The 23,809-nt window shown below is 37.7% G+C and overlaps 1 protein-coding gene across 1 annotated transcript; it reads right to left on the reverse strand.

Moving 5' to 3' along the window:
* Window positions 1–638: 638 nt before the first annotated feature.
* Window positions 639–17,297, reverse strand: ANKRD7 (ankyrin repeat domain 7). The gene is given in 7 exon segments (XM_007195142.1): window positions 639–692; window positions 694–784; window positions 1,462–1,568; window positions 2,504–2,677; window positions 2,838–2,952; window positions 17,065–17,200; window positions 17,252–17,297. Coding segments are annotated over 7 exon segments (723 nt in total).
* Between the last annotated feature and the right edge of the window lie 6,512 nt (window positions 17,298–23,809).

Here is a 23,809-nt window from a genome sequence, read left to right on the forward strand (position 1 = left end):
GCTCTGGTGGCTTGTCTTCCTGGTGCAGGACCGCCAGGCTGGGAAGCCGATGTTGGGCTTGGACCCCTCACTCCCTTGAGAGAACCTCTGCAATTGTAATTATTCTCCCACCTGGGGATCACCCACCTGGGGGTATGGGACTTGACTATATCATGATTCTGCCCCTCCTACCCATCTTGTTGTGGTTCCTTCTTTACATCTTTAGTTGTAGAAGATCTTTTCTGGTGAATTCCAGTCTTTTTCATCAATGATTGTTTTGTAAATAGTTGTAATTTTGGTGTGCCCATGTGAGGAGGTGCACTCAGGGTCTTCCTACCCAGCCATCACTGCCAATCTCCTCTATTGCCCATATGTTTTATTAATGGTATGTCACTAGTTGCTGGAATCCCTGTTCTGGCATACTTCAAATTCCCATGCCACTGGGAATTTATTAATCTGTAGACTCAGCCTACCTGCAGTTCTTATATTGATTAGGCCCTATATTGCTGTTCTTATATTGACGGGGAAAATCAAACATCCTTGGATCCATGGGTCCAGAGTTCTTCATGTGTTTACCCCTATCGTGTGCTTTGTGCTTTGGGGTTCGTGTTTCTTTGCTTATGCTCAAATTCCACACAACTGTTAAAAGATATGCAGTATCACTTACATAGTAAAACCATTGAAAGAAGCATATTCCTCAGCCGTGAATCCATAAATATCTTGACAAGATAGATTCACTTCTTGCTGAAGGAGAAGACTGACTAAACTTGTTGGTTCATCACTGAGAGCAATCATAAGGGCTGTTCTGGAGCAAGAGATATAAATGTGTCCATTTATGAATCTTAACCATGTCTTGTACTTTTTAAAAAATGAGTCTTCTAAATTTACTGTTTAAATGTATGATCAGGAAAAGAGTTGGGGTAAGAATGTAAAATGTGGAGCAGATCTACTCAAAAAGGTGTGCTAATCACAGATCATATCATGAGGTCTAAAGATAAGAATCTCTAGGAAGCAGCTAGCTCAGTGGTTTTCAATCCCTGCTCCTGGGAACACTAGTGTTTTCCAGGAGGTGTCTCAAAAATTCTATGGAGGGGAGTGTCTGGGACTCTGGGTACCCTATCCCCATTTAACTACAGCATCTGGGATTTAGAGATTGAGTTTCTGTGTAAGATTCTAATGTTAAGAAAAATAATAGCAATAATAACATACCAATCTGGCCCAACTGTTTGATTTTGCAGATAGAAAAATTGATCCTGGGAATCTAGGTAATTTGTCCAAAATCATATGGCCAAATCTTTTCAGTTTCAAAAATGTGTCTCATATATACATATATGATATATCTATAGGCTTAATTCAAACTGAGGGCAAGAGCAGCCTGGAGTATTTAAGCAATGAGCACCTAGAATTTAACATATGTGTGCATGTGTATATATTCCTGTTAGATAGCTATAGTTATATGCTCTTATTTAACATTAATTATACCTTTGATTCTTATCTGAAGCATTCACATCTGCCCCACTCTTCAGAAGAAATTCTACCATTTCTGCATTATTTTCAGTAATGGCAAGTAAAAGTGGAGTATACCCATCCTGGAAAAATTATTTCAAAATGATTATTTAAAATATTGTACCAACATTACATACCTTTCAATTAGGTTCAATTTAAAAAATAAGTATGCTTATAAGAAACCTCTGTAGTATCTTGTAATAACCTATAATTGAACAGAATCTATAAAAGAATATATATATGCCAGTCAAAAAATCAAAATAAAATTGTAAAAATTATAAAAATAAATAAATAATAAAATAAAATATAGTTGGCCAGTCAAAAAATAAAATTAAAGTTTCTACTTTAGGCTTAATTCAAATTGTGGGCAAGAGCAGTCTGGAGTATTTAATTAGTGAGCACCTAGAATTTAACATAAATATTGCAAACCATCAATTCACATTTCATAATGTTGTTACAGCTGAGTTTCCTAGGGTTTCATTTAAACTTCCAAGGGTGGCACTTATTTTGGCCTGTCATGCAGATAAAGTATCAGTGAACTAAAGTGTTAGGAAGCTTAAAAACATATATTAATCAGTTATCCATAAAGTTTTAATAGGTGACTTGGATTACTTTTAGTATAACAAGTGATTTTCTAATTTTACTCTATTATAACTATTCATGAGTATACAAATAAAATATAAAAGGACATAGTCTTCATGATTTTTAATCAATGTTCATTTATAGGGAAATCAAGTATTTCTCATGTGATGTACTTCTTTGAACAGTTATAATTGTTAAACCTCATGTTGCTTTGGAGGTCAAGATTATAATCTGAAATGAAATGGAGAAAGGTTTATTTAAAAAGGAAAACCTTATCAATATTTGATAATCTCATTCTCCTTCTCCTTCTCCCTAATTTCATTTTGTAAAATTCATGTTTTATATAACATGTCTCAACAGATATAAATTATCTGCAATGAATACATTCTTTTACTGCTTTCTAAAATATAATGTATTGTTTTTAATAGAAGACTACCTTATTTTGAGCTTCAAGATTAGCTTTGTGTTCAAGCAGTTTTGCAACTAATGAGTCACTTTGATGACAGGCAGCATAATGAAGAGCAGTATTGCCATATAAATCCACCAGGTTTGGGTCTGCACCATGTTCTAGAAGAATAGTAGCACAACTCTCCTTGTCACACTGTACTGCCTGTCAGTACAAAAAGAATAGATGGGTAACCAATTTACTATTTAGGATCTGATATATTAAACTAATGTTTAATACTATGTTTTAAAATATGAAATATAACAAAGGTTAACTAGGAGAAGAACTCAAATGTAATTCAATTGAAAAGGAAAAATCAGCATACCTTAGTCAATGGAGATCTGTTTTCACCATCCCAGACATTTACTTTGCACTGTTTCTCAATTAAGAGAGATACAATATTTGAATATCCATTAGCACAGGCCAGGTGCAAAGGTGTTCTGTATCAATATAATGAAACACAAAGTTATAGATAAGTCTTACTTTGAGAAGTTATCTGCTATGCCCAAGAACATGCCAGATCATATATTATTAAGGTATTTGCTTTGTGTACTTATTTATATTTACACAAAATTTAATGAATTATAATTGCTTTTTACTGAATTAAAAGAGCTGTGCAAATGCCTGAAGATCAAATATTTAACTGGTTTCACTTCAAAGAAAATTTAACTATGAGTTAAAAAATAGGTTTATTTCAAACACCAAAATGGAGTCTGAGCCTTGGAGAATGATAAAATTAGACATCCAATTATATCTAGAAATGATCTCCAAAACCTAAGATACATATACCAGCTAACAGGAGGAAAAGACATTGCCTATGTTTGCCTGTTGCATGGCATACTACACCTAGTGTGTGTGTTTCTCTTTGCTCAGCTATTAAAGTTGTCATTTGCATCTAAGAAGTGAACACAAAGGTGAAAGCCTAAGTACTCTTTAAGCTGTAGATCTCAACCTAATTTTCAGTTATTAAAATAATTTCTACTTCTCAAAGAACCATATTCTATGTAGCCCCCCAGAAACCAAGCATATAGTCATGAAGTATGACAGATACTAATGAGCTCCATTTAAACTTTGTAGCTTTTAGCCTGGACTAACCCTCAATAAACTTATATTTATTTGTGAAGGTGATAGCTTTATATCCTATTTTAAGATAATTTCATAATACAAAGTCTATATACAGGTAGCCCAGGTCCCAAACAAAAGATTTTAGATGCCATTTTCCCGCTTCATTTTAGGTCCTCAGAAGTACTTTATGGGTACCTAAACAGACCTGTTATTGACACTAAGAGTAGCAAAATGTAGCCCACAAGGACTTGAAAATAAGGTAACTTTCAAAGAACTAGGCTCATAAAATCCAAACATGATGATATAACTTACCATTTATGGGAGTAAACCCAAAAAATATAAAAATAATTTTGAACAATTTGGAAATACAAAAACCTGAATATAAAAAATAAATAAATTAATTATTTTTTAATTTAAAAATAAAATTATTTTAAAATAATTATAAATTAATTATTTTTAAAATTATTAAAATAATTTAATTATTTTAAAAAATAAATTAATTATTTTATTTTAAAAATAAATTTAAAAAATATTTATTAATATAAAAATAAATCAAGTTTACCTGAATATAATCTCTGGAAGGCAAGACTATAACTATAATTCAAAAAAACAGAAACCTAACCAATTATGTCATTCTGTCTGAAGAAACAGTGTAATCAGAAAGAGGATGGTCAGCTAAGTGATAGACTGAAACCAGAAGTTATCCATGATTAACATCCTTCATGGTAAAGAAAATATGAATTTAAGAAACCCATACTTCCCAGTCATTGGAAAGGAATACTTTGTTTTTGTGTAGAACAAAAATGATTCCTCAGACATCATGGTCTAGATGAAATATCCCTCAAAATGATCTACCTTGTTTTGCCACGATTCCATCCTTACCAAACAAACTTCTGATAACTAATTTGTTTTCTCAGAAATCGTGACACAGGAAAAGCACTGATTAGCCTTTTTGTTGACATCCATAATTTGGCTTAAAGGTATATTTCCTTATGTAATAGGAAGTTTCTCCAGTCTTCAACCTGAACATATGGGGCTGAAAGGCTCTAAGCTGACCTAAAATAACTCCTTGCAGTAGCATAGCAAATCCTAACAAACATTTTGATCCATCCCCTTCACCCACTGTTATATATATCTCAAAATTTTAGTCTCAAGGAACGTAGGTGGCTTTTACTCAATCTTTAGATCTAATTCTCTTTCCAACTCCAGTTTCCTTTTTTCATTAAAACAAAGAAACAAAAACCAAAAAGCAAAAACAAAACCAATTTCCCTTTCTCTGAGAGAAAGTAATTGGCATTTGAGTAATTCCCAGGAGGTGTTCCAGAAGTGGCTGCTGTGTCGCTGCTGCATGCCTGCTGAATATTTCACTCTTCCAATTGAAGTCTAAACCCTATGTGACAGGGGGACCTTCAAGATGGTGAAGGAATAAGGCGGGGAGATCACCTTCCTCTCCAAAAATACATCAAAAATACATCTACATGTGGAACAACTCCTACAGAACACCTACTGAATGCTGGCAGAACACCTCAGACTTCCCAAAAGGCAAGAAACTCCCCCACGTACCTGGGTAGGGCAAAAGAAAAGAGCAAAAACAGAGACAAAAAAGTAGGGACAGAACCTGCCCCAGTGGGAGGGAGCTGTGAAGGAGGAAAAGTTTCCACACACTAGGAAGCCCCTTCACTGGTGGAGATGGGGAGTGGGTCGGGGGGAAGCTTTGGAGCCATGGAGGAGAGCACAGCAACAGGGGTGCAGAGGGCAAAGCAGAGAGATTCCCATGCAAAGGATTGGTGACGACCAACACTCAACAACCTGAGAATATTGTCTGCTCACCCGCTAGGGCGGGTGGGGGCTGGGAGCTGAGGCTCAGGCTTCTGAGGTCAGATCCCAGGGAGAGGACTGGGGTTGGCTGCGTGAACACAGCCTGAAGGGGGCTAGTGCAACACAGCTAGCTGGGAGGGAGTCCGGGAAAAAGTCTGGACGTGCCTAAGAGGCAACAGACCATTGTTTCCCGGTGCATGAGGAGAGGGAATTCAGAGCACAGCCTAAATGAGCTCCAGAGACGGGCATGAGCTGCGGCTACCAGCGAGGACAACAGAGATGGGCATGAGACACTAAGGCTGCTCCTGCAGCTACCAAGAAGCCTGTGTGCAAGCACAGGTCACTAGCCACACCTCACCCCCACCCCGAGAGCCTGTGCAGCCCGCCACTGGCAAGGTCCCGTGATCTAGGGACAACTTCCCCGGGAGAACACACGGGGCACCTCAGGCTGTTGCAATATCATGCTGACCTCTGCTGCCGCAGGCTCACTCTACTTTCCGTACCCCTCCTTCTTCCCGGCCTGAGCCAGAGCCCCCTAATCAGCTGCTACTTTAACACCATCCTGTCTGTGTGGGGAACAGACACCCTCAAGTGACCTACGTGCAGAAGCAGGGCCAAATCCAAAGCTGAACCCGAGGAGCTGTGCGAACAAAAAGAGAAAGGGAAATTTCTCCCAGCAGCCTCAGGAGCAGTGGATTAAATCTCCACAATCAACTTGATGTACCCTGCATCTGTGGAATACCTGAATAGACAATGAATCATCCCAAAATTGAGGCAGTGGACTTTGGGAGCAACTGTAGACTTTGAGTTTGCAATCTGCATCTAATTTGTTTCTGGTTTTATGTTTATCTTAGTTTAGTATTTAGAGCTTATTATCATTGGTAGATTTGTTTATTGATTTGGCTGCTCTCCTCCTGTTTTTATAGATATATATATTTTTTCCTTTTTCTCTTTTTGTGAGTGTGTATGTGTATGCTTCTTTGTGTGATTTTCTCTGTATAGCTTTGTTTTGCCATTTGTCCTAAGGTTCTGTCTGTCCATTTTTGTTTGTTTTTTTAGTATACTATTTAGCACTTGTTATCATTGGTGGATTTGTTTTTTGGTTTCATTGCTCTCTTCTTTCTTTCTTTCTTTTCTTTTATTACTTTCTTATTTTTTTATTTTTAATAATTTATTTTTTATTTTAGTTATTTGATTTTATTTTACTTTATTATTTTTTTCCTTTCTTTCTTTATTTTTTCTAGCTTTCCTTCTGAGCTGTGTGGCTGACAGTGTCTTGGTGCTCCAGCCGGGTATCAGGCCTGAGCCTCTGAGTGGGAGACCTGAGTTCAGGACACTGGTCCACCAGAGACCTGGCCCCACGTAATATCAAATGGCAAAAGCTCTCCCAGAGATCTCCATCTCAACGCTAAGACCCAGCTCCACTCAACAACAAGCAGGCTACAGTGCTGGACACCCTATGCCAAACAAACAGCAAGACAGGAACACAACCCCACGCATTAGCAGAGAGGCTGCCCAAAATCATAATAAATTCACAGACACTCCAAAACACACCACTGGACGCGGTTCTGCCCACCAGAAAGGCAAGATCCAGCCTCATCCACCAAAACACAGGCACCAGTGCCCTCCACCAGGAAGCCTACACAACCCACTGAACCAACCTTACCCACTAGGGGCAGACACCAAAACCAATGGGAACTACGAACCTGCAGCCTGTGAAAAGGAGACCCCAAACACAGTAAGTTAAGCAAAATGAGAAGACAGAGAAATATGCAGCAGATGAAGGAGCAAGGTAAAAACCCACCAGACCAAACAAATGAAGAGGAAATAGGCAGTCTACCTGAAAAAGAATTCAGAATAATGATAGTAAAGATGATCCAAAATCTTGGAAATAGAATGGAGAAAATACAAGAAACATTTAACAAGGACTGAGAAGAACAAAAGAGCAAACAAACAATGATGAACAACACAATAAATGAAACTGAAAACTCTTTAGAAGGAATCAATAGCAGAATACCTGAGGCAGAAGAACAGATAAGTGACCTGGAAGATAAAATAATGGAAATAAGTACCGCAGAGCAGAATAAAGAAAAAAGAATGAAAAGAATTGAGGACATCTCAGAGACCTCTTGGACAACATTAAACGCACCAACATAGGAATTATAGGGGTCCCAGAAGAAGAAGAGAAAAAGAAAGGGACTGAGAAAATATTTGAAGAGATTATAGTTGAAAACTTCCCTAACATGGGAAAGGAAATAGTCAATCAAGTCCAGGAAGCACAGAGAGCCCCATACAGATAAATCCAAGGAGAAACACGCCAAGACACGTATTACTCAAACTATCAAAAATTAAATACAAAGAAAAAATATTAAAAGCAGCAAGGGAAAAGCAACAAATAACATACAATGGAATCCCCATAAGGTTAACAGCTGATCTTTCAGCAGAAACTCTGCAAGCCAGAAGACAGTGGCAGGACATACTTAAAGTGATGAAAGGGGAAAAACTACAACCAAGATTACTCGACCCAGCAAGGATCACATTCACATTCGAGGGAGAAATTAAAACCTTTACAGACAAGCAAAAGCTAACAGAATTCAGCACCACCAAACCAGCTTTACAACAAGTGTTAAAGGAACTTCTCTAGGCAGGAGACACAAGAGAAGGAAAAGACTTACAATAACAAACCCAAAACAATTAAGAAAATGGTAATAGGAACATACATATCGATAACTACCTTAAATGTAAATGGATTAGATGCTCCCGCCAAAAGGCAAAGACTGGCTGAATGGATACAAAAACAAGACCCATATATATGCTGTCTACAAGAGACCCACTTCAGACCTAGGGACACGTATAGACTGAAAGTGAGGGGATGGAAAAAGATATTCCATGCAAATGGAAATCAAAAGAAAGGTGGAGTAGCAATTCTCATATCAGACAAAATAGACTTTAAAATAAAGACTATTACAAGAGACAAAGAAGGACACTACATAATGCTCAAGGGATCAATCCAAGAAGAAGATATAACAATTGTAAATATGTATGCAACCAATATAGGGGCACCTCAATACATAAGGCAAATGGTAACAGCCATAAAAGGGGAAATTGACAGTAACACAGTCATACTAGGGGACTTTAACACCCCACTTTCACCAATGGACAGATCATCCAAAATGAAAATAAATAAGGAAACACAGCTTTCAATGACACATTAAGGAAAAGGGACATAATTGATATTTATAGGACATTCCATCCAAAAACAACAGAATACACTTTCTTCTGAAGTGCTCATGGAATATTTTCCAGGATAGATCATATCTTGGGTCACAAATCAAGCCATGGTAAATTTAAGAAAATTGAAATCATATCAAGTATCTTTTCCGACCACAATGCTATGAGACTAGATATGAATTACAGGAAACAACTGTAAAAAATACAAACACATGGAGGCTAAACACTGTGCAAGTAAATAACCAAGAGATCACTGAAGAAATCAAAGGGGAAATCAAAAAATACCTAGAAACAAATGACAATGAAAATACGACAACTGAAAACCTATGGGATGCACCAAAAGCAGTTCTAAGAGGGAAGTTTATAGCAATACACATCTCAAATACACAAACTAACCTTACACCTAAAGCAATTAGAGAAAGAAGAACTAAAAAACCCCAAAGTTAGCAGAAGGAAAAAGATCATAAAGATCAGATCAGAAATAAATTAAAAAGAAATGAAGGAAACGATAGCAAAGATCAATGAAACTAAAAGCTGGTTCTTTGAGAAGATAAACAAAATTGATAAACCAGTAGCCAGACTCATCAAGAAAAAAAGGGAGAAGACTCAAATCAATAGAATTAGAAATGAAAAAGGAGAAGTAACCACTGACACTGCAGAAATACAAAGGATCATGAGAGATTCCTACAAGCAACTTCATGCCAATAAAATGGACAACCTGGAAGAAATGGACAAATTCATAGAAAGCCCAACCTTCTGAGACTGAACCAGGAAGAAAGAGAAAATATAAACAGATCTATGACAAGCACTGAAATTGAAACTGTGATTAAAAATCTTCGAACAAACAAAAGCCCAGGACCAGATGGCTTCACAGGCGAATTCTATCAAACATTTAGAGAAGAGCTAACACCTATCCTTCTCATATTCTTCGAAAATATAGCAGAGGGAGGAACACTTCCAAACTCATTCTTCGAGACCACCATCACCCTGATACCAAAACCAGACAAAGATGTCACAAAGAAAGAAATCTACAGGCCAGTATCACTGATGAACATAGATGCAAAATCCTCAACAAAGTACTAGCAAACAGAATCCAACAGCACATTAAAAGGATCATACACCATGATCAAGTGGGGTTGATCCCAGGAATGCAAGGATTCTTCAATATATGCAGATCAATCAATGTGATACACCATATTAACAAACTGAAGGAGAAAAACCATATGATCATCTCAATAGATGCAGAAAAAGCTTTTAACAAAATTCAACACCCATTTATGATAAAACTCTCCAGAAAGTAGGCATAGAGGGAACTTACCTTAACATAATAAAGGCCATATATGACAAACCCACAGCCAACATCATTCTCAATAGTGAAAAAATGAAACCATTTCCACTGAGATCAGGAACAAGACAAGGTTGCCCACTCTCCCCACTATTATTCAACATAGTTGTGGAAGTCCTAGCCACAGCAATCAGAGAAGAAAAAGAAATAAAAGGAATCCAAATGGGAAAAGAAGTAATACTGTCACTGTTTGCAGATGACATGATACTATACATAGTGAATCCTAATGATGCTACCAGAAAACTGCTAGAAGTAACCAATCAATTTGGTAAAGGAGCAGGATACAAAATTAATGCACAGAAATCTCTTGCATTCCTATAAACTAATGGTGAAAAATCTGAAAGAGAAATTAAGGAAACACTCCCATTTACCACTGCAACAAAAAGAATAAAATACCTAGGAATAAACCTACCAAAGGAAACAAAAGACCTGTATGCAGAAAACTATAAGACACTGATGAAAGAAATTAAAGATGATACACACAGATGGAGAGATATACCATGTTCTTGGATTGGAAGAATCAACATTGTGAAAATGACTATACTACTCAAAGCAATCTACTGCTTCAATGCAATCCCTATCAAACTACCAATGGCATTTTTCACAGAACTAGAAGAAAAAATTTCACAATTTGTATGGAAACACAAAAGACCCCGAATAGCCAAAGAAATCTTGAGGAAAAAAATGGAGCTGGAGGAATCAGCCTCCTGGACTTCAGACTATACTACAAAGCTACAGTAATCAAGACAGTATGGTACTGGCACAAAAACAGAAATATAGATCAATGGAACAGGATAGAAAGCCCAGAGATAAACCCACACACATATGGTCACCTTATCTTTGATAAAGGAGGCAAGAATATACAATGGAGAAAAGACAGCCTCTTCAATAAGTGGTGCTGCAAAAACTGGACAGCTACATGTAAAAGAATGAAATTAGAACACTCCCTAACACCATACACAAAAATAAACTCAAAATGGATTAAAGACCTAAATGTAAGACCAGACACTATTAAACTTTTAGAGGAAAACATAGGCAGAACACTCTATGACCTCAATCACAGCAAGATCCTTTTGGACCCACCTCCTAGAGAAATGGAAATAAAAACATAAATAAACAAATGGGACCTAATGAAACTTCAAAGCTTTTGCACAGCAAAGGAAACCATAAACAAGACAAAAAGACAACCCTCAGAGTGGGAGAAAATATTTGCAAATGAAGCAACTGACAAAGGATTAATCTCCAAAATATACAAGCAACTCATGCAGCTCAATGTCAAAAAAACAACCAACCCAATCCAAAAATGGGCAGAAGACCTAAATCGACATTTCTCCAAAGAAGATATACAGATTGCCAACAAACACATGAAATGATGCTCAACATCACTAATCATTAGAGAAATGCAAATCAAAACTACAATGAAGTATCACCTCACACCAGTCAGAATGGCCATCATCAAAAAATCTACAAACAGTAAATGCTGGAGAGGGTGTGGAGAAAAGGGAACCCTCTTGCACTGTTGGAGGGAATGTAAATTGATACAGCCACTATGGAGAACAATGTGGAGGTTCCTTAAAAAACTAAAAATAGAACTACCATACGACCCAGCAATTCCACTACTGGGCATATACCCTGAGAAAACCAAAATTCAAATAGAGTCATGTACCACAATGTTCATTGCAGCTCTATTTACAATAGCCAGGATGTGGAAGCAACCCAAGTGTCCACTGACAGATGAATGGATAAAGAAGATGTGGCACATATATACAATGGAATATTACTCACCCATAAAAAGAAACGAAATTGAATTTTTTGTAGTGAGGTAGATGGACCTAGAGACTGTCATACAGAGTGAAGTAAGTCACAAAGAGAAAAACAAATACCGTATGCTAACACATATATATGGAATCTAAAAAAAAAAAAAGGTCATGAAGAACCTAGGGGCAAGACGGGAATAAAGACGCAGACCTACTAGAGAATGGACTTGAGGATACGGGGAGGGGGAAGGGTAAGCTGGGACAAAGTGAGACAGTGGCATGGACATATATACACTACCAAATGTAAAATAGATAGCTAGTGGGAAGCAGCCACATAGCACAGGGAGATGAGCTTGGTGCTTTGTGACCACTTAGAGGGGTGGGATAGGGAGGGTGGGAGGGAGAGAGATGCAAGAGGGAAGAGATACGGGGACATATGTATATGTATAACTGATTCACTTTGCTATAAAGCAGAAACTAACACACCATTTTAAAGCAATTATACTCCAATAAAGATGTTAAAATAAATAAATAAATAAATAAAGCCTATGTGACAATTAAACTTTTATGAAATCTCAGAGCCCATCTGTATCCCCAAGGAACATAGGAAATCAGACACAAATTCAATAAAATAAAATATCTATGGAAGCTTCAGCTTTTTAAGGAAGTATTGAGCAATTATAGTCCTGTGGTATTTTACACAAAATCTGAAAACAAGACTAATCTATCTTGAGTAGACATGAAACATTACCAAAGTTACAATATCACTCAACCTTCAAGATGGTCTTATAAAGATTTTTACTCAGAATACTTGGCATCCTTTTAAATGAGTCACCCTGGTTTAAAAACACAAAATGTCGTAAGAATATACAGATTGCCTCCATTCCAAGTTTTAGATTTAACTGTTCTTAATTCCACAGAATTAAGAATATGGAATATTGGAATATGCAGCAAACGATGTCCTTGTTATGACCCTTTACCAAATGTGTACACATATAATGTAAGTGCTTCAATGTCAATGTTTTTTCACCTAATGTCAAAAACAAAAACCATTCTATTTTTTGAAATAGTTGAATGCAAAACGTATATTTACAGAAATCTTAGAGAAACACTTTAAAACCAAGTATAGTATTCCATTTCTCAAAATTCCACAACTTTTATTAATGTATCACATTACCAAGTGAAGACTTTATACTATAAGAATAAATACTTACAATTTTAAACTTTTTAAAGTTAAAACGTTAAAAAGTTTAAACTTTTAACTCTTTTTAACTCATAGTACTTATAAGAAATCTAAATCCCTGTGAGGCCTAGTGCTGGTTTCTAGAGTTTCAGGCAAGCTGGTGTCCTACTGTTTCATTCAAGTTCTGTTTTCTCCCAGTCTCTCACTCTCTTATATACCAGTGAAACTATTGTCAGCAGAGGTTGTGGACAGGTGAAGGATTGTCGGATCCCAGAAATCTCTAACTGAACTTTAGCAAAAGGCATGACTCAGATGGGTGTGAAGAGTCACTAACACTGGAAGCTGAAATGAGAGGTGTTATCGGTTACACATGGTGCAGGACCAGAACATAGCTGCAGTTTTGAATTACATCTCATCGTGAGACTACCCCTCTGATCAACAGACTTGGGCTCTTGATAACTTAGAATTCAGGGTGAGTGGAGAAGTAACCAAGGAAACTACCTCATACTAGATCATTACATTATTTTCACTGTAGGCCGGGCACTCTAGATCTAATCTGGGTTTGAGTAGTATGACTGAAAGTGTTCATTTGGAATTGAGCCTTCACCTACAAGGCAACCTACAGATCTGAGGGACTTTTTAAATAAAAACCATAAAAGTAATTTAATTTTATAGCTAGGAGAGATATTAGACATCTTCAATTCACTTTCAAACTCATTGGGCACAGAACTCAAAATGAAAACATAAATATTAGCTAAATAAGCAAAGCACATTAACAGGGAGCTCCTCTGGTTTAATAAGAAATAGTCTTCAATGGGGCTTTGCAGATCTTGGTTTAAAAAACATCTATCTAGTAATAGTTCTGATTTGACAAGATGAGGAGATTTAGGGTCAAGGTCATACAAATGCAGGGAAGGCCTCAAATTCAGATTTTTATTCCAAAAACAATGTTATTCCTACTGGGCCACTATGGCCTTCAGAACAACCTGCTCATTAACTGTCATGGTGTTTCTCCCATTCTCTCCTAACCAGAAATTTCCACTTTTATTATCATTATTTTTACTAGAAAACATATTTAGAATATTATTTCCATAAGGCCATTATTTATATGTACATATATTTACATGAGGCATCAGGGACCCTTGCACAGTGCTTCTAAAATGAGTTTATGCAGCCCTCAATAAACCACTATAATTCACCGTTTAAAAAATTCAAATAACACAAAGCAGAAGTCTCCCATAACCATTCTCACTCTACCTACTTCCTCTGCCCAAATCTCATCTCCTTTTCAGAAATAGTGTTTTAAGTTTAGTATGTATCCTCTCAGATTTTATCCCATTCTCAGTCTTTCTACACACACACACACAAATATTCAAATAGAATATAGAGTTTGAGACTTTTTTTATTCAGCCTTATTGAGGTATAATATACAAAAAATGTAAGTGTACAGTTTTATGAGTTTTTTCCAATATATAGTCATATAACTGCCACCATAAACATAATAAAGAACATTTCTATCACTCTAAAAAGTTCCCTCATGTCCCTTTACAATCAATCCCCCTCCTCCAGTCCCCATATGAAACACCTGGTAGCTACTAATTTGCTTTCTTTGGCTATAATTTTGCCTTTCTAGAATTTCATATAAAAGGAGTCACTTGATATATAGTCTTTTGTATCTGGTTTCTTTGACTTAGGACACTTTCGAGATTCATCCATGTTGTTGCATGTATCAGTAATTTCATTTCTTTTATTAATAAGAGATATCATTTTATTGCTGAATAATATCTTTAAATTATCATATTTATCTATGTATGTGTATATATATATATATGTATATGTATTCAATCATCAAAAAATATTAATTCAGCACTTACTATGGCTCGGCAAGGTTCTAGGTGATGAAGATACAGCAGCAAACAAAACAAAAATACCTGACCTTATGGATCATACATGGCTAGTGGAAGAGGTCAACGAAAAAACTTAAAATACAAGGTACAACAGACAGTATTAAGTGCTAAAGAGAAAAATCAGGCAAGGAAGAGGAACAGAAAATGTCAGCATGGAGAGGGGGTACAATTGTTGGAAGAGTAGCCAGGGAAGCTCTCACTGATAAGATGACAAACACCTGAAGGAAGTGAGACCGAGCCATGTGGTCTGTGATATCTGGGTGGGGAAGCACTCCAGGCAAAGGACCCAGCAAGTCCAAAGGCCCTAACTGCATGTCTGGCATTTCTGTGGACACTAAAAAGGCCAGGGTAACTGGAGATGAATGAAAGGGAGAGTTGTAGAAACTAAGATCAGAGAGATAACAGGGAGGGGGTGAAGGTTGTGTAGGGTTGTATGAGCCTTTGGAAGGACTTTGGCTTTTACCCCTAATGAGATGGAAAGCCAGTGGATGTTGTTAGGACAAGGAAGGACATCACTTGACATACATTTTAGAGGATCATTCTGGCTAATGTGTGGAGAATAAATTGGAAAGGTTAAAAGACAGAAAACTACCTGGGAAGCCACTGCAGTAATTCTCATTAAGATATGATGGTGACTTTGACTAGAGTGGTCCCTTTGAAGGTGGCAAGAAATGGCTGGATTTTAAACATGTTTTGAAGGTAGACCCAAAAAGATTTGCTGTTGAATGAGATGAAGGATGTGAAAGAATGAGAGTAGTCAAGAATGACTCTAGGGGTTCTGGCCTAAACAACTGAAAGAAAGGATTTGGCATTTATAGAAAGAGAAGAGCAGGTCGGAGGAGGAATAACAGGAGCGCAGTATGCGGATGTTTGAGATTCCTAAGCAGTGACGGGGTGGAGCTAGTGGCTCTCACAAGCCCATTGTTAAATTTTCAGGAATTATTCGAGCCGCTTGACATCACATTGGTAGGTGGAAATCAGGGATTCTCTTCCTTTCTCCCCACCCCCACTCAAGAGCCTGTTATATAACATTTACCAGCACACCACAGCCTGTTAGATATCAAGTGATAGTGTAGGCATTTGTATATATATGAGTCTAGAGTTCAGGGGAGAGTTCTAGCTGGAGATTAAAAGTTGGAAGGCATTGGAATACAGTTACAGACGATCTCTCTTCATCAGGCAGGTGAGGATTAAGAGAGAGACAGAGAGAGAATTATTTCGAGGTCTGAGCCCTCAAATATTTACCAATCAGGAAGATGAAGAGAAACCAGCAAAGGAGTCTGAAAAGAACTGTCCACAGAAGTAGAAGAAATGCCAAGTGAACCAAATGTTCTAAAAGACAAGACGATATTTCAAATACTACTGATAGGAAAGTAAGAGACTTGGCTGAGATGCCTGCCAGGTACGACTGAGAATTGACCACTGAATAAAGTCATGTTGAGGTTATTGATGACCTTGTAAAGAAATTCAGAGGACTGGTGTAGGATAAAAGTCAGATAAATTATTGAATAGATAACTCTGATTTTATTAAAAGAGGAGGTAAAACTATGAGCAAGTTGACACAGATCCTCTAACCATAGTTTCCAGTTGCCGTATTACAATGAAAGATGACGCTTTATATACCCTATGACCTGAAAACTCCCCACAAGATTTTAAGGTAGGCACATATAGTACATATTTTCTGTTATTAATGCTAAATACATAACCTCTTCATTTATTAACATATAAAATTAATTTTGTTTTTGCCGTAAGTGGTTGTTGATAAGCTTTTTGAAGATCCTCTACAACTGAAAAAAATTTTTCATAGGAGATCCACATTAAAAAGTTAATTGTTTCGCTCTTTCAAAGTCTTAAAATCGTAATCACTGTTCTGGGAAGTTGCCTCTACTCTTTTCCTATTAGTACATTAGGAATATGGGAAACCTTAGTGGCTGGGGACAGTATATTCCAAAGGAGAAAAACCACAGCATGGGGAAAGGGTGAAGTGCCCAGTGGAGATTAAGGCAGTGGGAGGGGTGGAGGGAATTGGGAAGGACACAAATGCCCTCAGATATCCAGGTGAACATTTCTAAAACTAAGAAGCTGAAAGTTGGGGGTATGACCCTCTGCCAGTGGTTGCCAGACCTCTCCACTATGGGAAACTCAGAGTGACAACCAGTGGGGTAGTCCAGACAAGTCCTGTTTCTGGGTAGAGGACCCAGTGGCCCCAGCTTCCCCTCCATGCTGCCCTTCATCACTCTGGTCACCTGTGTTCTCTGTCCCGCATGTTCACATCATGTTTCTTGAGCTGAAGATACTCTTTCACCTTCTCTAAATCCCCGACCGAGGCAGCTTTGTGAAGTTTCTTTAAATCCTTATCTCTAAGGTTGTAGCCTGGCTGGGCTGGAGGACCGATACTGGCTGGCCCGCCTATGGGCAGGTGTGAGCAAGAACTGTGGGGCTCATCCTTCCTTCTCCATAATGTGAAAAGCTTCTTCATGGCAGCACGGGAGGCAGTCCTTCAGTCGCACCAGGATGTCCCTGGAGCTCCTAACTACCCCACCTGCCTCGCCACCTTGGCCCTCTGGCTCGCGGGCCCCTCTGGCCAGGTAGGTCCGCCCCGCAGTGCTGGAGTCAAAGCCGGCTAGAGACCGGAAGTGGGCCAAAGATCAGAACCTGTGTGGGCGGCTTTTCCCAGTTGCCTAGCAACGCCCAGAGCCTCTGGCACCGGAGATTGGGACCCAGCCCCCGGGTTGCCCAGATCCAGATTCTTCACTCAAGATCTTAGATTAACTGTTAACACTCTCAGTCTTCCTATTAGATCCAGCATCTTTGGGTAGAAATCTATCAGCTTTCTTACAAATACCCCTTTCCCTTCAAGGATAGACCTAGTAGCTTGAACTCTTGCAAACCAAGATTTACCTTACTCCTGGTGGAGATGAACCTCCTCCAGTGATCTTGCCTCCAGCCTACTCCCTGCCTCCCACTAACATGGTTCACAAGGCGCAACTCGCTTTTAACAATAACTGAGATCCCTTCATAATCTCAATTTCAAACATACTTTTGAATACCATCTCTCATATTTTAGCTGACTCTCTCATCACAAAACTCCAAAAATCCTTCTAACTCATTGCACCTACAGTCCATTAATTCTGCCACATTTCACTGACCTTGACCACCCACTCTGTGTTCTCACTTCCCTACTTAAGTAGGTTAAATTCCACGGTTAATCATTATCACTCTCATGTATATACCTTCAGCATGTTTGCCGCCATTCCTCTTCTTACTTGTCTACCTAAACCACAGAGCTGGTTAAATCTAAAACTCCCATCTAAACATGTCTGCCCTGAGCCACTGGTTCTGACTAAAGGAAAAAACAAATCCATGCTGTCTTTTCTCACTTTCAGTTCATGAAAACCCACCTGAAATGGATTGGTATGCTTCCCAGCAATCCTTAGATACTTGCCTGATCCATTCACACTCATACTTTCCTTGAACACTTCATATATTCTCTCTCTTCAAACTCATTCTTAGCTGATGACCTGGCTTCCTGATCCATTGAGAAAAGTGAGTTAATCAGAAGAGAAATTCTGCAGGCTACCAGGACATCTACCCACCTACCGACACCTTGCCAAAAATTATTTTACCTTCTCTCTTGTTCATGTTGATATCCATGTTTCTAGCAAAGGCCAGCACTTCGCTTACATACTAGAAGCCCATCCTCTGTATTGCTTCAGCAACCCCCCTCCCCTGCTTTCTCATGTGTCTTTAAGGTTTCCCTCTCCGATGACATTCTTATTAACATAAATACATGCTAGTGTTTGTCCATCCTAAAACAAACAAACTGACCCACCTCCCCCTGCAACCATTGCCTCATTTCTCTCCTTTACAGCAAAAAGACTTAGAATTGTCTATAATCTTGTAATCTCTGTCTACATTCTTCTTCTGTTCTCACTTAAGTTCCCATCATTACCCTGTTTTCCCATTTCTCTCAATCCACACTGCTTTAAGTATGATTGACCATGATCTCCAATTGCCATTTCTCAGTTTTCACGTTAATCATGTTAATCTATTGCTTGCTCTTTGAAACACTTTCTTCACTTGGCTTCCAAGACATCACGCTTCCCTGGTTTCATTCCTTCCCTCCTAACCATTCCTCTTCAGTCTATTTCACTAACTCCTCTTTATCTCCAGTAACGGAGAGCCCCAGGATCAGTCCATCATTAGCTTCATTTTCCCCCCAAATCCTTGGAGTCATCCTTGAATCTTATCTTTTGCACCTACATTTAAACTGCCAGCAAATTCTGTCAATTCTAACTACAGAATATATCCAGAATCCATTTGATTTCTTCCCCTATCCATATTGCCTTCTGGGTGATCTCATTCAGTCCCATGGCTTTAATACCATCTATGCAATGTCAACTCCAAATCTGGAAGTTCCAGTCTGGTTCCCTCCCCTGAACTCCGGACTGGTATATACAGTTGTCTATAGACTCTATAGGCATCTCGTGCTTAACATGTCTCAGCTGACCTCCTGACATTCCAATCTGTCACTGTCTTTCTTACTTAAGGGCAGGTAACTCCATTCTTCATGTTGCTCAGGTCAAAAGTTTTAGTGTCATCCTTGACTTCCTTCTTTTTCAAAGGCCACATCTAATCAGTTAGCAAAACCTGCATGCAGTACTTCCAAATACATACAGAATTTGACCACTGATATCACTGTAGTCCAGGCCAACATCATCTCTCTCATTTGCATTACTTGACCAAGAAAAATTAGCTGTGTTAGAACTGGGACAAGAACTGATAAGCTTCAGGACTTCAGGACTCCTCCCGTCATATCACACTACCTCTGGTTAATTTTATGAGCTGCACTGCCTTCAATTCATGATGACCTGAGAATAATTTTTCACTTATATGCTAATATAAAGCTAGTACAGCTCAGAAGTTTGAAATGTATAGATAATTATATGCTAATTTTATATAATTATTATTAATAGAATAATGAGCTGCTGTCTCTTCTATTATCAGACACATGAGTATTATGTAATATGGTTAGTACCTTATATGAGTATTAAAATAGCAATGTTATTTATCACATTTGTTTCCTAAATAACAATTCCCATGTAATTTCTCAGGAAAAATAATAAAAGAGATCCCAATATGCTTCATCTCAAACATAGCTATGCAGTTAAAACTTCTCAGTGGATTTTCTGTTGGTGTTCCTGCCAAAGATACAGAAAGTAGGCTTATGAAAGTTTTGATAATGAAAGAGCTATTTAAAGATCAATATGTAAATTTCATTGCTAGTTTTTCTTTCTTGAAATTCTAAATTTGTGGTTATTTAAGAAGGTAATTGTTAAAGTCTAAAATAATAATGTCTGAAGGGAAATTTCTTTAGTTTCAAAAGTTCACTAAGTTCATTAAACCCATATGGTGCCTTTGTACAAATTAGGAGGTAATTATGTATGTCATTTGTTTCTCTATAATTACAAATAAATTGGACTTGTTATAAAATGGGTTTATTATTTTTACAACAAATTATTTCTAATAAATTATTATTAAGTCATAATCATTTATAATAAATGGCATAGTGATTTATTCGTAAGAAAAGCACCTGTTTTTAAACTGGGACTTTAAACAAACAGAAAACAATACAAACTGCAATAAGAAGTGCCAGGTTTAGGGCTTCCCCGGTGGCGCAGTGGTTAAGAATCCACCTGCCAATGCAGGGGACATGGGTTCGAGCCCTGGCCTGGGAAGATCCCACATGCCACGGAGCAACTAAGCCCGTGCGCCACAACTATTGAAGCCCGCGCGCCTAGAGCCCTGCTCCTCAACAAGAAAAGCCACCGCAATGAGAAGCCCGTGTGCCACAACGAAGAGCAGCCCCTGCTCACCGCAACTAGAGAAAGCCCACAAGCAGCAACAAAGACCCAACGCAGCCAAATATATATATATATATATATATATATATATATATATATATATATATATATATATATATATATATCAGGTTTAGATGGTGTACACTAATACCAATAAGATATATTTTAATTTACTTTTGTGATCAGTATAGAAATTATTAAAGCAATTCTTTATTGAGAATCACAAGTTATATGTGGCTGCATTAACAATTATCGACCTTTCGCTTTCATAATTTGAAGAGAATGTTTTGTTCCCCTTAGAACAAAATACTTTTCTTCTGTTTGTTGGCTAATCATCATGATTTACTTCTTAATCAATTTAGACTGCCATAACAAATTACCATAGACTAGATAGCTTAAACAACAAACATTTTTTATCACAATTCCAGAGGCTGGAAGTCTGAGATCAGGGTGCCTGCATGGTCGGGTTCTTGGTGAGGGCCCTCTTCCTGGTTTACTTGCTATGTCCTCATATGGCTGAAAGAGCTAGCTGTCTCTGGCCTTTTCTTATAAAGGTACTAATCCCATTCAGGAGGGCTCCCATGACTCAATTACTTCCCAAAGGCCCCACCTCCAAATATCATCACATTGGAATTAGGGTTTCAACACATGAATTTTGGAGGGACACAAGCATCCAGTCCATAACATTTACTAATTTTGTTAGAACAAGATACTTTATTGCCATCAGCCAGAAGAGTTATGTTTGTATAATAAATGTGCAAATAGCCCATCTCTGGACCTAACTCAAAGTTTTAATAGAAGTACAAAAATATGTCACAAAGACAAAAATGCTGCAGTGAAAATGGTGCCTCTTATAGGTGGTAACTTGTGCAGTGCATGACCTGAACAACTGTATGAAGCCACCATTAGGTTAGTCTCAATTTTGTAGATCTTCTATACATCAGGCATTTTACCAGATGTCAAAAATACAAGAATGAAATAGATGTAGTTCTGATTGTCATGGTACTCACTATAGAGTTAATTTCTAGGGTTTTTCAAAAATCTTTTCTAAGGAAAACATAATTTTCATTCATTCACTTATTCACTCAACTAATAATTCTTGTGTCTTTTAAGTATACTGGTATTGCTCTAATACTGGAGCATAAAAAAGTCTTTTTCTTACCTCAATATACACTTAAAATTATTTGTGTTGTATTTCCATATGTTTCTACTTTGGGGGTAATATCTACATTGTCTAAGTTTGATCTTTATATTCAATTTTCAAGGCAGCTAAGTCATGCGACAACATTCTGTAATAGAAAGATCAGTGGATAGCTTTTTAAATGGTTTTTAAAAATGCCAAGTTAATGAAAAACTTGTCCTTTGGCATAGGGCTCATTATAATGCCTTGCAAGCTGACAAAGCATGATGATGGAAAGGATTTAGAAAGTGACATCACACTGCACTGACTCTTTGGGCCATCCTGCTACCTAAGAGTCCAGCCTCTCTAGCACCAAGAAGAGAGAATCTCAAGAGGTCACCACTTAAAAACTAGAATCACAAACTCTTTCATTATCATTTCTTTATTGGAAAGAGAGTCAATATTGACGATAAATACTGTTTCAAATGCTCCTCACTGGTCCTCTTCCCTTGAGAGATGAACCTGGATAATCTGTGCCACACAATCTAGTTTCTACAACTAGTTTCTCTAGCATGAAAAGTACTTTTTAAAATGACACTTTTTGGCTTACATGGTGCAAATAAGAATTTCTTCCACTAGAGAGAGGGACACCTGGTGTCTTACTCTGGTAGCTTGAATATGTTGATATCAATTGCTATTTGCATATCTGGCAGGTTCCCCTCTGGCAGATTGCCACCACCTCCTCAATGATTCATCCTAAACTTACCTCATTGAGTATAACCTCCAATGAGAGTTAGTTTACAGTAGGTAAGTTCTTAACATGGGACCTTTTTATTTGTTCCTCCAAGAGAGAGAAAATACCAAATAACCAAATTTACAGAATTCAATTCACAATGTAGATAAAATGGCTAGGGCTAAGTGAGTTTACTACCATCATTCTGAGAAGAAAAATAATAAGTAAATACATTGGTGTCTTTTGCACTCCTCTCCCCTGGCAGCTGGAAAGTTTTTGAAAGGATCATTATCTCTTATATGTTTTCTGTTACCTGCCATAATGTGAAGTATGGTGCCTCTAGGTCTTAGGATGGAGGCTTCATGCTATACTGAACAGTCTCTACCTACATTCCCTCCCTAGACTAAAGAATTATAGTGAAGTAAGTGTGCTGTCTTCTTACTGCCCCTAGGGAAAGAGGTCCAGAAAAATATCATGCTGTTTAAATTTGTTATTCTGCAATCGTGATACCAATTCTGTGTCATGATGCCATTTTCTGATTTGACAGGGTTAGGTTAGGATTATGATAACTGTAATTCACTTCTAGGTATCAAATTTTGTTAAATCACATTCTCTGACATATGATTGTGGTGGTAGGGATGTGAGAGATTTTAATGCACCAATTGCCTACCAATAGTATAATCAATATTCACTCTGGAATATTCTCCAGGTGTGTTCCAAAGGGATACTTTGTGGCAAAGTGTAAGAGTATTATGTTCTTAATATTATCATGTATTTTTCTATTGCTGATTCAAATTCATTTTACTTTTTAGTAATGGAAGAGTTCTAAAGAAGACATTAAACAGGTAGGATTTTATAGATTGATTCATTACCTTTTTTTCTTTTTCTGACATCTTTATTGGAGTATAATTGCTTTACAATCGTGCGTGAGTTTCTGCTTTATAACAAATGAATCAGTTATACATATACATATATCCCCATATCTCTTCCCTCTTGAATCTCCCTCCCTCCCCCTCTCCCTATCCCACCGCTCTAGGTGGTCACAAAGAACCGAGCTGATCTCCCTGTGCTATGCGGCTGCTTCCCACTAGCTATCTATTTTACATTTAGTAGTGTATATATGTCCATGCCACTCTCTCACTTTGTCCCAGCTTACCCTTCCCCCTCTCCGTGTCCTCAAGTCCAATCTCTAGTAGGTCTGTGTCTTTATTCCCGTCTTGCCCCTAGATTCTTCATGACCTTTTTTTTTTTTTTTTTTTAGATTCCATATATAT

Source organism: Balaenoptera acutorostrata, chromosome 7 (genome assembly GCF_949987535.1).
Source record: "Balaenoptera acutorostrata chromosome 7, mBalAcu1.1, whole genome shotgun sequence".
Taxonomy (NCBI): domain Eukaryota; kingdom Metazoa; phylum Chordata; class Mammalia; order Artiodactyla; family Balaenopteridae; genus Balaenoptera; species Balaenoptera acutorostrata.